This window comes from Embiotoca jacksoni, unplaced genomic scaffold (genome assembly GCF_022577435.1).
Source record: "Embiotoca jacksoni isolate LCO1_2020_lvr unplaced genomic scaffold, fEmbJac1.0.p SCAF_17, whole genome shotgun sequence".
In the NCBI taxonomy this organism is placed as follows: domain Eukaryota; kingdom Metazoa; phylum Chordata; class Actinopteri; family Embiotocidae; genus Embiotoca; species Embiotoca jacksoni.
The window spans coordinates 6808264-6821486 of record NW_027185307.1 but is presented as its reverse complement, the minus strand read 5'-3'; the positions used below and the strand labels follow the sequence as shown (position 1 = coordinate 6821486).

General features: G+C 39.0%; 1 protein-coding gene across 2 annotated transcripts in view; it reads left to right on the top strand.

Moving 5' to 3' along the window:
* col11a1a (collagen, type XI, alpha 1a) overlaps window positions 1-9853 on the top strand; it is an 83349-nt gene extending 73496 nt beyond the window's left edge. For both annotated transcript variants that reach the window (XM_069151390.1, XM_069151391.1), the window contains 12 exons: window positions 1218-1325; window positions 1644-1697; window positions 2215-2268; window positions 3041-3148; window positions 5131-5184; window positions 5279-5314; window positions 5411-5464; window positions 5562-5808; window positions 6437-6549; window positions 6944-7012; window positions 9158-9391; window positions 9658-9853. In XM_069151390.1, coding sequence (XP_069007491.1) covers window positions 1218-1325; window positions 1644-1697; window positions 2215-2268; window positions 3041-3148; window positions 5131-5184; window positions 5279-5314; window positions 5411-5464; window positions 5562-5808; window positions 6437-6549; window positions 6944-7012; window positions 9158-9391; window positions 9658-9804 — 1278 coding nt within the window. In that variant the 3' untranslated portion in view covers window positions 9805-9853. The remainder of the gene's footprint in view (window positions 1-1217; window positions 1326-1643; window positions 1698-2214; window positions 2269-3040; window positions 3149-5130; window positions 5185-5278; window positions 5315-5410; window positions 5465-5561; window positions 5809-6436; window positions 6550-6943; window positions 7013-9157; window positions 9392-9657) is intronic.
* The last annotated feature ends 3370 nt before the right edge of the window (window positions 9854-13223 follow it).

Below are 13223 nucleotides of genomic sequence, written 5' to 3'. Positions count from 1 at the left end.
ACATAGGACATAGCGACCTCGTGGTCACCCCGATTCCCTCATGAGCTCTAACTGAAAGTGCAGCAGGATTCACCGCCATCTAGTCTTGTGCCTGTTCCCAGCCTCATGCTGGAGGAACAGGAACACTCAATAACTCTTGTTTACTTGTCCCCCGTTTACCCGATCTACACACCGCATACTGTCTCAGCATAATTTAAAACTTAAGGCAGACTGCAGCTGAATTCTGATAAAAAATACTCTGAAGTGCCAAGAGGCTCCAGAGAAAGCTCGACGAGATATCAGAGGGTTGCTTGTGTGTCGCAGAATTTAGAAGCTGTCATACATGCAGATTCTTTTTTAAAATCTCTACCATTATATAATATACACCACTTTTACTGTAATTTACACTTTGTGTAGGCCTGTTACAATTATTCTATAATCACCCAATCACAGTTATTGGAGTATTTTCATCATTATTTTGCATCATTGTCAGAATCACTTCCATTCACATCTATAGAAACAGCTGGATGAAACTAACAGGAGGTTTATATCTCTATCCACTATTTCTATATCATGTTTCACTGTTTGAGGTTTGACTGTCACTCTTTTGAGGACTTCATCTCACCTCACCTCCTTCTTCTACGATGAATTAATATTACATGTTTATCTCGAGGCGCTCGCATTCTAATATTCCACCAACCACATTTCTATGAGCATCTATCAACATGAACACCATTGATTCAGTTGCAAAGCACACAAACACAAACACCACAGTCAGTAAATGGCTTTTAGTCTTTATAAGTTGTATTATTGTACTATGAAAGTGTCATAAAATGAACAGAAAAAGACAATTAAATTATTCATCGCAATTATTTATGTGACTATTAATTGTCCGGATTTTTTTATTGTGACAGCCTCACTTTGGTGTGTGCTACAATTAAGCTGCAGTTACCTAAAAACTGTGTACAACAGACATCTAAAGTTGATTTTGTTTCTTAATGTCAAAGTAGTAATGGTTCCTCAAATTAACTGTACTGATTGGACTTATTACTTCTTAGTATTTGACCAAATATAAATGTTAATATTCATATTTTACATTTAGTGAATCCTACTTTCAGCCAGATCATCTAAACAATGTCTGCTTTATTAACATTATTACAATAAGCTTAAATATTTAAATTGTGATTTATTGTACAGACCAAATCATGCATTCACACCACTTGTATATCCACTTACAGGGTGAGGCAGGTTCTGAGGGTCCAGCAGGTAAAACAGGACCAGTCGGCCCCCAGGGACCTCCAGGAAAGCCCGGTCCAGAGGGTCTGCGTGGAATCCCTGGCCCTGTCGTAAGTAAAAACCACAGCACTGACCCTTCCCTGTGTATTTACATTCAGCTCCACTCTCAAAGAGACAGGCAAAACTAAGACACACACCCTCAGTGTACACACATTTACAAAAAAAAAAGTGCTAAGGCATGATGATAGACTTCATGGAATAATCAATACTCCCATTTGGCTTCTACTTTAGTTTCACTTGTTTATTCCACCACACTTTTCTTCCCTGTTTGGGCTATTAATCATCGTGCTGGCCAAAGAAAATCAATGGCAGACCAGAGAAAATACAGCAGCCTATAATGCTCACAACAATTGAATGGCTTTTCACAGGGTGAACAAGGACTGCCTGGCTCCCCCGGACAAGATGGTCCACCAGGTCCAATGGTCAGTATGCATAATATCTCCTGCTCTTTTTCACTCTCAGTATTTATCTAATTAGACTTGCAGTTGTTCGCAGGAGTATTTTTCACTTTTGACAGAGCTACTGTAGGCAAGAAATTCCCCCTTGACTCTGGTCTTTTTAAGTTAAATTGGACTTAATCCAGATGTACATCCTACTATATTAAACACATTGAAACAAAGTTGCACTTAAAGATCTCATTTATTTTTGTCTGTTTCTCAAAAAGCCAGACTTTTTCCCATAGATATGGAGTTTAATGGGTTTTCATCCGTTCTTTTTTCTCTCTTAAATTTATGATTTTCTAGCCTCTTCTTTTGTTCCTCTTCATTTTCACACTCGTTATTGGCACTTTTTTTTTTTCCTTTTCTTTTCGGTTTCATGTTTCTTTGTCTTTATTGCCTCATTTCAAGTTTTTGTCTCTAGTTGTACTCACTCCATCCTGACTGTCTTTTGTTCTACTCTCTGCCAAATTGGTTTTTAACTTAAGATCTTGTTGTTTAGGGTCCTCCCGGTCTTCCTGGTCTCAAAGGTGACCCTGGGTCTAAAGGTGAAAAGGTGAGTAATTCCTCTTGTTTTTCTCTGTCTCTGACTCTAAGCTAGTTTCATTTCTCAGGTTCAAAGTTGAAGACAATCATGTGAACAGCAGAAGGAACCAGCGGACAATGACTTGGCACACTGTCTTTGCAAATGATCAAAAGCAACATATCTTCGAATTACACAGCAGTGCTGTAGCCTTGTATTAACATTTAAGAAACTAAATTAGTTTTTGTCCTCGCTGCTCTAAGAGAAAACATTTTAACAGGATTGAATATGCAGCCGAATGTGATGTATCACTCTAATCTGTCTAATCTTGCTCGTTTGTCTTCTGCCACCATCAAATTTTAGGGTGAAATATAACTGCAAAGGATATTCAGACAGCGCACATTACTCTGTCTAAATTGCCTCCCACGCACTGACATGATGGCTGCAGAGAGAACAGTTTAAAAGCACACAATAGTGGCACTGCGTTGTGCAATTTTAATGCTGTCAAATCATCGTGCATGGTTGGAGCTCGCCTATTTCAAATTCATCATCTTTGTGTTGTGAATTGGCGGCGGTTGCTTTTTGAATTTCCACAGAAATTATTTTGTACGTGTTGTGGGGTAGACGTTTCAATTATAATTCCAGACGAATCATGCTGCATTGAAACTTCAGCCACTCTTCAGTTTTGTGGAGAAAAATAATGTTGCCCTTGTCAGACACGAATGTAAGAGCTTTAAAGTTTGAGTACGCAAAGGGACACCGCCGCTGTCTTTGACTGAACTTTGTGTGTGTTTTCATCCTGCAGGGTCACCCAGGTTTGATTGGTCTGATCGGCCCCCCCGGTGAGCAAGGAGAGAAAGGAGACCGAGGTTTGCCGGGGCCCCAGGGTTCTCCTGGTGGCAAGGGCGATGGTGTAAGTGATTGATGACTCCATTTCCACTGTACTGGTCTGCAGGCTGGTTGCCCTCCACCTCTTGCCATTTTTAGCCCATTTGGCCTTCCACTGTGGCCACAGGTCTCGCCGCAGTCACTTGAGGTTGTACCATAGTCCAATGAACATGTGCACTGCAGTGCAGCTAAGTTTATTGTTTAAACTTAACTATTTAATTCTCCTTTGTATTCATGCACTGTGTTTTGAAAGCATTGGGTGGTTTGATTTTGTTAAGTGATTTCTACCTTTGCATTTTGTTAGCATTGATCAACGTCAAGGAAAACTAGCAACTATCTATGTAGCAGTTGTGTTTTTCCTCCAGTGAGCATCCCAATCACTGTAAACACCACATATACACGCTGCAAGTGTGTCACCTCTTGTTACTACTGTGGTCAGTTTCTGTACATTTGATGTCTACTGTAATAATATCATGTTGTGCATTGTGGGAAACTGGTAAGACTTTTACTCCGAGCCAGCGGCATAACAAAATTGTGATTGGCTCTGGTGCAAATACTCTTTTTTGGCTCCTCCCCTATTCCCAAATGCTCAACATATTCGTTTGCTCACATATGCACACATTTTACGTATGCTGCTAAAGTCTTGTGCATTTGTTGGAGAGTTTGTTGATAAAAAAAAGTTTAACTGTTAAGAAAAAAATTATATCACTATGTCAATAAGAGTTATAACAAATGACAGGGAACAAGGTCACTGGACAAACAAATTAGTGTTTCCCAGCATGCCTTCTTCCCTGGTAGCTTTTGAGAATAATGCAACCCCATTAAATAGGCCTAGGTGACAGGTAGAAATAATGTTGTGGTTTATTAAAACATTTAGTTTTGGAACATTTTAATAGATAAATAGTCTATGACTTTGAAACCAAAGATGGGAAGGTAGAATATATACCTATCCCAATCAAGGAGTGCTGGCGGCTTTGTTGAAAAGTTACTTTGAAGACTGTCAAACAGTCTACATGTGAGAAGTCTTGTCCCAAAATTCTTACATTGGCCCCGGACAGCTTTTGGGCCCTAGTTTGCTGTACTAGTTGAACAATCAATACTTGTGCCATTGCTCTGAATCACTAGCCTGAATGACTATTTCACACGGCTTCTGTTTTCTCCATTATGATTATAGTATGGAAACCATGTTTGCATTAAGGTTTGCTCAGCAACTTTAAAGGGTGAATAAATCAGTGACTAATGGGGGTGGATAAGTGTGATGTGATGGTGGAGTTTCGACATATATGGTGATCAATGAAGATTGGGTAAAGGCTGCTCCAATTGTTTCAAAATGAACCCGAGGTCCACACCCAGTAGAATGCAACAACTGAAAAGGATTCCCTATGGAGATTGGTCGGACCCATATATTCACACATTAAATGTGGATCTAGAAACACCAGACTACTGAGCCACAGCATTAAATTCAAAACAGGTTTCCCCCCCGATCCCTCCTTTTACATAAGAAACAGTTCTAAAAGAAGGCATAAGTTCAGGTCCTAATAAAGGACTTGTGACAGCTTTCATCCATTTTTAAATCAACATTGCAGAGTGGCTAAATGTGCTACTCTGTCCCGCTGTGGCCCACCAGCCCGCCCTGGTCTAGTGATTTAAGGTGTGCGTAGGATGGAGACTTAGTCTAATTAAATCTTAATGTACCCTTTTGTCAGAGCACATGGGCTTCAAAAAGTTTTCACTCAGTTTACTATTTCTTTTTATTATTTCTAAAAATAGGCCTCATGTTGTTTGACTGGATAAGATTGTGACTTCTGGGTTCAAAGAAACAGCCCCCCGTTGAGTGCAGTGTTTGGTCTGTCGTGATGGCTTGAAGTATTCATCTCATGTCCTTGGCCCTCTTTCATCATAATCCAGCTTTTTTGTTTGACTCACTTTTCAAGCCTCACAATCACACTTTTGTCTCCCTTGTTCCTTTAACATATACGTCAAACTTTTGATCTCCTCTTATTACAGGGTATTGGTGGAGCTTCTGGTCCTCTCGGTCCCCCGGGTCCACCTGGTCTACCTGTAAGTCTTTTACTTATTTAACCATTCATTTAGATTTTACTTTCATAATAGAATGACTTTGCCCAATTGCTGTGCTGTGTCTCTTGTCATACAGGGTCCTCAAGGTCCCAAGGGATCCAAGGGTTCATCTGTGAGTAAAATCTGTGTATTTGTAAAGGTGTATTCCCACTGTGTTAATACTTAAAATGTCGCCGGGTTAACATGTTTCTGTTCATGTTTCTCTCAGGGTACTGCTGGTCCCAAAGGAGACACTGGTTCAATTGGTCCTCCTGGTCCTCCTGTGAGTAACTAAAACAACTCCTTTCAACTGTTTCCACTAAAGTTGAAATTGTTGCAGTAGCAGTCTGAAACTGTTTTATTCCTATCACACCCTTCAGGGCCCACCAGGTGAGGTCATCCAACCTCTGCCCATCCAATCCCCCAAGAAGACCAAGCGCTCCAGTGGCATGCAGTCAGACACAGCCGGCACCATCATGGACTACGGCGACGGCATGGCGGACATCTTCGGCTCGCTCAACAACCTCAAGCAGGACATCGAACGCATGAAATACCCGATGGGCACACAGAACAACCCGGCCAGGACGTGCAAAGATCTCCAGCTCTGCCACCCAGAGTTCCCTGATGGTAAGTGGAAGGCCAGTGGGAGAGTTTAAGAAAAATATATACATCACAAAATCATGATGCAGCAGATAAGAGCTTCATCTGTAGTAGAGACGACGGAGATTCTCCTCATTTTTCTGAAATGTTGTTGTTGGTCTAGACACCTTTTCTTCAGTGAAACTGATTCTCAAGAGGAAAAAAAAACAAGCTTTCTTGTTGAAAACAGTAATTGAAAAACCTACCCAGAAAGAATTGGATTCATCAGTGTTCTAGTTTCTTTTGGTATTTGTGGACTCCCGATAGTCTTTGCAGTATAATTGAGACCTGACTTCTCGGCCCTTCTGCCCCTCCTCCGACCTTTTGTGGTTGTCAGCATGCAAATTGGAGCAATTAGTCTGATAGACAAAGTTGTCAGTTCAGTAAGGATTGGTTTAGGTTTATCTTTACTTGTTTTACCTCCTGTGAGGGAAAACAAAATGGTACCTTGCTTGAGGCTTTATAGCACTATTTCATCCAGCTGTGTGTGAGCCATGAAAATGAAAGCAAATTACTTTGAGTATGAGTTTCACACTTGGATTTGAAATGGAGCTTTTCACCATCTTCCGCGGACACGGGTTGAACGGGATGTTTGAGTGTTGTCACTTCTCCTCAGGCGAGTACTGGATCGATCCAAACCAAGGCTGCTCTGGGGATTCCTTCAAAGTCTACTGTAACTTCACAGCTGGAGGCGAAACCTGCATCTATCCAGATAAGAAGTCCAACGGAGTAAGTGACTTTGGATTTCTACCCTCGAGATACAGAACAGCCTGTTTCTCATCATCATTTCTCATCCAATATTAAGCCATCATGTTAAATCAGCACACGGCGCGGCTGCTTTAGCCATTTGATTTGCTTCGGGACTTTAACTTGTACAGATGTGATTTTTGTGCAAACAAACTCAAACACCACCAAAAGGCAAAAATGACAGAAAGATTGGACTCTGTCAAGTTTGTGAAAATGAATTTTCAGAGACATTAAAATAACAGTTTTATCTTCTGCTCCCCGGATGATAAACTTGGAGTCGCTGCATGATTCATAACAAAATATGATGCCGGTGATAATGTTGACTTCTCTCAGCCTCCGTGTTCAAATACGCTCTGTCTGGTTTTATTTCCTACAGGTCAGAATATCTTCATGGCCGAAAGAAGCCAAAGGTTCATGGTTCAGTGAATTCAAGCGTGGTAAAATGGTAAGTCTTTCCTTATTTCATCCACCTCCATCAGTCAGTGCTTCATCTCTTCTATTTTTCCTGCCGTTTGCTGTTCACCTGCTCAAGGACTCTGCATAATGACAAGAAATTGCTAATAGACTCTAAAAGCAGCGCTGCCCATGAAATTGTGAAGCAGTGACCCAAAGTTGATCCCAATAGAGCAATTCTAAACTACCCAACGGTCATATTTTAGGCAAAGCCAGAGCGAGGAGAATTTCAAAGTGTATTGCATACGTATCTATCATGAGGAAGAATGGCTTTAAGTTTAATGCCTCACTTTTTGTTATTGTGAAAACATGCAAATTCCTAGACTGAAAGAAAAACCCTAAATAAAACATCACAGAGAATAAGAGCTGAGTTCTTCTGAATTTTTGCACTCCTACAGTCCTCACTCTGCCCTTGAATAGTTAAAAATCTCTCCTTAAACATCAGCTAGTTCTCGTAGACATTTTTTTTTTCTTCCTGCTTCATCAAACTGGTGTCATGGTGTATGTGTTTCCCCAGAGATTACGTTTCAAAAGGCCCACTGTCACAGAACGTAATGCGGCTTTGGGGGATTAAAAGTACAGTAGACCTTACTGGCGCTGAAATGAGGATGCTTTTAATGCACGTGTTCAGACTGGGTTCACAGAGTTAATGTTCCAGTCAAGATCATGTGTGGTCTGTCTGTGGACTTCCTGTTTCTTGATAAGCTTTCAATGAGAAGGGAAAAAAAGTGTCATAAAGTTAACATTTATTATTCTAAGAATCAATGCATTTAATCAACTTTCTAAACAGTCCAATGATGTGAGGGATCTGATATTGTTTTTCTGCATCTCTGAAACTTTGGGGAAAATATTTCTTTAGATTCCAACTTTTGTTGCGTTGTTTTTTTCTCACAACCTTGTGGAAACCTTGTATTTACATCGAGGCAAAATACCATAACACACACAAATAAGCTCATCCATTTTTTGTATTGCCAGCTACTGTGCTACAAAAGACTTATAGACTCATTTTGACCACTCAAGATGGAACAGAGCTGTCGGACTTCGGTCCCTCTCGCATACCGGCAGTGTTAATATTTCATCACGTTTCGGTTCTGTGCCACCTGACTGTAAACCTCATCTAAAGAAGCCTGGTGTTATATTTTAAATTGCACCTGCAGATTAAATCTGCTCAGCTTCTTTCAGGTCGGAGGTTTGGTACAAACCCTTCCTGTCTTTTAAAGTCCATGAGAAAGTCATTCATGTTTTTATTGCTTAGAGGTTGGACTGTTGTAATTCTTTGTATGTTGCAGTGGGTCAGACATTAATATCCAGCAGCAGTTGGTTCAAAAAGCTGCAGTGAGGATCCTGACTGGTGCACATGAACACATTTCCCCTGTCCTGGCATCCTTACATTGGCTTCCTGTTTAGTAAAGGATTAATTTCTAAATTGTAATGCTGGTTCACGGTGCTTAAATGAAGCACGGACCCGAGCAGCTTTTTAGTAGCTCCAACATCCCGGCTAATTCTCAACAGTAAATCTGGCTCCATTAACTATTGTTTAAAGTGTCAGTGATAAAGAAACTGTTGTTAATGACAGCATGTAACTATTAGGCACTAGGCTTGTAAAAGCTGCTGTGAACTAGATGAGCAAACCGACAGTAGTAGTTACTGTATACAGACAGTTTGTAATATTTTAATTGATGGTTCCCTAAATTAATTTAGCATCATATTGGCCTGTGCATACTATTCAAATCTTGATCATTTGTACACAGTATAAAAGAAGTTTGCTAGATTAGCTGTCTCTTCTCATAAAAAATAACTGAGCAGCTTTTTGTCATGAAAACTTTACATCTCTTCACTGCTTCCAGCATTTATAAACTACAGATCTAATCTGTGCAAAATTCTATTTCAGTTCTCCGGGACCTAAAAACATTTCAGAACTTATTTTACACCAAATTAGTTTTTCACATATTTTACCAAGCAGTCCATCTTCATTGTGCTTTATGTTGCTGTAACCTCAGCCAATTGGATTTGTATACAATTCTTTTATAGGTTTTTCATGTATTTTTATATATCTCATCTTTTAGAAGTAAAGAAATGAACCGGTAAACATGGTGTTCTTCTGACCTTTGACCTCCCTCTCTCTCTCTTCCAACAGTTTTCCTATGCCGACGTTGATGGAAACTCAATAAACATGGTACAAATGACCTTCCTCAGACTACTGACAGCCTCAGCCAGGCAAAACTTCACCTACACCTGCCACCAGTCTGTGGCGTGGCACGACGCCTCTAGCGACAGCTACGACAAGGCGCTGCACTTCCTGGGCGCAAACGACGAGAAGATGTCCTACGACAATAACCCTTACATCAAGACCCTCTCGGACGGATGCGCGGTAAGCATCGATCCAGTTTGTCTATATGAGCAGGGAGTTGATGGATTCGTTAGTATAAGTGATGGTAGGAATTCAAAAGGCAAATGTCATTATGCTATTTTCTTCTTTTTTTTTTTGGGGGGGGGGGGGGGGGGGTTGGGGGTAATTGGCCTAATGATCAGTTTGCTTGCAGTGTGAACACACAGTAGAAGGTTTTTAGAAACAAGCTGTTTATTTGTTTGTCTAATTGGTCCCTCTTTTGTTTCTGTATCTGTCTTTCATTACAGACAAGGAAGGGCTACGGAAAGACTGTGTTGGAGATTGATACTCCCAAAATCGATCAGGTTCCAATCATCGATGTCATGTTGACTGACTTTGGGGACCCTAACCAGAAGTTTGGGTTTGAAGTTGGGCCCGTCTGCTTCCTTGGCTAAATACAAATGAAAAAGTAAAAAAAAAAAAAAAAAAAAAAAAAAAAAAAAAGGACTTGATGGGGCCAGCAAAGAAAGTCAAGTTGAGACGTTCTGGGTACCACCAAACCCCATTTTTAGCCCCCCACCCTTTTCTATGCCACATGCAAGTTTTGAATAAGATGGTGTAGCAAACATGTCTTTCCATGTATGTACGTGTAAACCCAGGAAAATACTTGTTGCCCTTGTAGGGCTCGAACCACATGACTTAACCACGTTATGGAGCAAAAGGTGAAGGACATTGGAAGGCGTGGCAGAGGAGGGTGAAATCGGAGGTTACCAAGAGGCGGGGGAGGGGGGGGTCAGGCGACATAAGGGGACACAGATCTCCTCTTTGGATTCTCCAGGTGCTGTATGAAAACGACAACAATGGTGCTTGTTCAAAATCACACAAAAAGTACAAAGAGGTGCTAAGAAAGAAGGTGTATTTTGATAATTATAAAATAAAATAAAACTGTAATTATTATTTTGTACAATACTGTTATTTCTGAATCCACTTTCAAAACTTGCATGTGTATCAGATTCTGCTTTTGGCTCTTAATTTTCGATGTCGGTTCACAGATATACAGTGTAAGTTAAAAACATCATTAAATCAAATCAATTTATAATTCTGGTATGTTTTTTGTGTTGTTGTTGTTTGTTCAACACATACTGTGTACATGTCATGAAGCAAATAAAAGTGAGCATTCAAACGATTCTCTATCGCTAAATTAGACTGTATGCCCTTTGTATATATTGACAGTCCAAAGCTTGAGGTTATTTGCTGTTTTTGCCCTTGTGACCATAAGTGAAACAACTGGAAGTATCACACCAGCACGCATATGGCAACATCTCCCACTAATGTTGTGATCCGGTGCTAGTAGGAAGCAATCATGGCATTCATTTTTCCTTTATTTAATTCTATTTTTTTTTTTTTTTTTTTTTTTCTGTTTCATTTTCTGACAGGCTTTTATTTGGTTGTATACCTCAAACTTTCTTGATAACCTTTTAAGATGCAAGGATGCTATGCCCTGTATATACTTTGGTTAAGCAATTAAGTTTATATATTTTGGGTGGGGATTTTTTTAAAAGAGAGAAATACATTAAACTGTTAGACATCCACTGTTCAAATCCTTCTGTGAATGCAATGAGAAGCCCTTGCGGTGACCCATTTTTGTAACTAAAATGAGAAAATGTTTTAATGTGCTTTTTATAGTTCATTTAAATAATATTAAAAACTGGATTCTAAACAACAGTGAACGGAATGTCTCAATGGTTTGTGTAAGATGATTTTGGAGTAGAGCTAACTACTGTACATGTCAAATGCTTTAAATCAAGGATATGTTTATTCAACTAAGACTCTGGGCTGGTGCAATTCCATCTCTTTTGAAACCAATAAAGTACCATCTTACAGTAATTTCCCTTCATTTGAGTACATGAATGGAAACCTCATTATAATGTCTCCTTTTATTTGCCATAGGATGGAAGAAAAATATGACTTATCTACCTTTATACTTACATGTCCCTGTCTTTGATGCTCATTTACCTGTGCTTATGAGAAGTATTAGCCATGAACTACGAGCTATATTTTACTACAGGCCTATATCTACCTGTAGTGACATTGAATATCTTTGATAAGTACACATTTAAGTATGTACACTTTAAAAAATAAAACTACCATTTACAAAAAATTTTGGTGACACATTTTGACACTAAAATATTGAGTACATTTCCAACCAGTGAAATCTATTAAATGTACTTAAAAATGTAAGTAAATGTAAGTACAAAAAAAAAAAAATAGATCTGAAAGACAAAATTTAGGAGTGACATAAAATATTGAAGTAAATGTAAGTATAAAATTGAAAGGAATCTAAATAAATAAATGTAGTACCATGACATAAAAATGTAGTCGATGTAATTTAAATCCTTAGTCAATTCCAAACAGTTGAAATCAAAAAACCATCTAAGTACATATTAAAATACTAGGAAAATGTTATTTATCAAAACAAATTTGCTACATTTACTTGTATTTATATACTGTATTTACTAACTTACTCCAATAATTCACTGTAAGGTTAATATTTCCAATGAATCAAAATAATATTAACCTTTTCTTTTATTTAACAGCTGAAATCATAAAAGAGAAAAACAGGCTACCACCAAGTATCAAGGATGACGAGCTACAAAGCATATTATGGAAAGATCATCTTCAGTGTTCCATAAAACTGCCCTTTACTGAAAAGTTGACATGATTAAAATCTCACTTCTTTCAAATCTCCTTCGAACATTTTTAATACTTCTACTCAAATGTTCGAGCAAACCTGAACATTGTTCAGCAGACACAACAAATATTAATAGAACAAATGAGACAATGCAAATACAGAAGCATCTCTCCCCAGGCTACTGGAGAGATATACATTTTTAAAGACATGGATTGAAATATTTTTCAGTTCATTATATCAGCTCACTATGAACGTATGAGGTGACAATGTACAATAACAGTATTTTTCAGCATTAATGGAAATTTTAATTTACAGGAGATTATGAATGAATTGAAACGTTAAATATTTTATGCAGTTTAACTTTCAACCAGGTTTACTTGTGAAAGAGGTAGACAAAAATGTCCACGTTGTAACATCAGGGGGTTTAATTAAACTCTGCATGTAGCTGAACAATGAGCCGTGACACTGTGGAACTCTTAACGCTGATGTTCACTTTGCCAGTGAAACATTCACACGTTGTGAGTACCAGTGACTGAACAGCAGTACTTGAGTAATTTTTCAGACCCTGAACCTTGGGTTAGAGGTTTTCAGGTTCCAGTTCAAGCTGTACATTTTGGAAAACCTCTAAAAATCGATTTGAGCTTCTTGGGGTACCTCAGATCCAAAGCACTGGTTAGTCCCAGAAGATAGCAGCACGTTCTGCTCAGATCTCCACGACTGCTGAGAACAGTGACACCCTCAATCAGGACCCTGACGTCAGTAAGACCCATCTTTCTTTCACATTAGGTATATCTTCATCACCTGCTCTGCCAGTTCATCTTTTGAGTTTAACTCTGCATGAGCAGCATCCTGGAGACATTGCAAAGAAAACTGGGTAGAGCTTTCCATCCAGGCAAATGTGCATGACCATAAAGCACTGGAATCTCATATATTGGTATAACCTCTAATACTGAAAGCCAACATTAAAAAACATATCTCTGTAAAACAAGAATAATTTACACTGAAATGGCAAAATAAAGGTAGAATCAGTGGTTGAATTATGGTAACAGTACTTTGATTTCAACTTCTACCATTGTGATTACTGCAACCACTTTTAGTTTAACCCTCCTGTTGTCCTCGGGTCAAAATGACCCGCAGCTGTGTTCAATCAAGTTCTATTTTGTTTTTATATTTTTTGGGGAT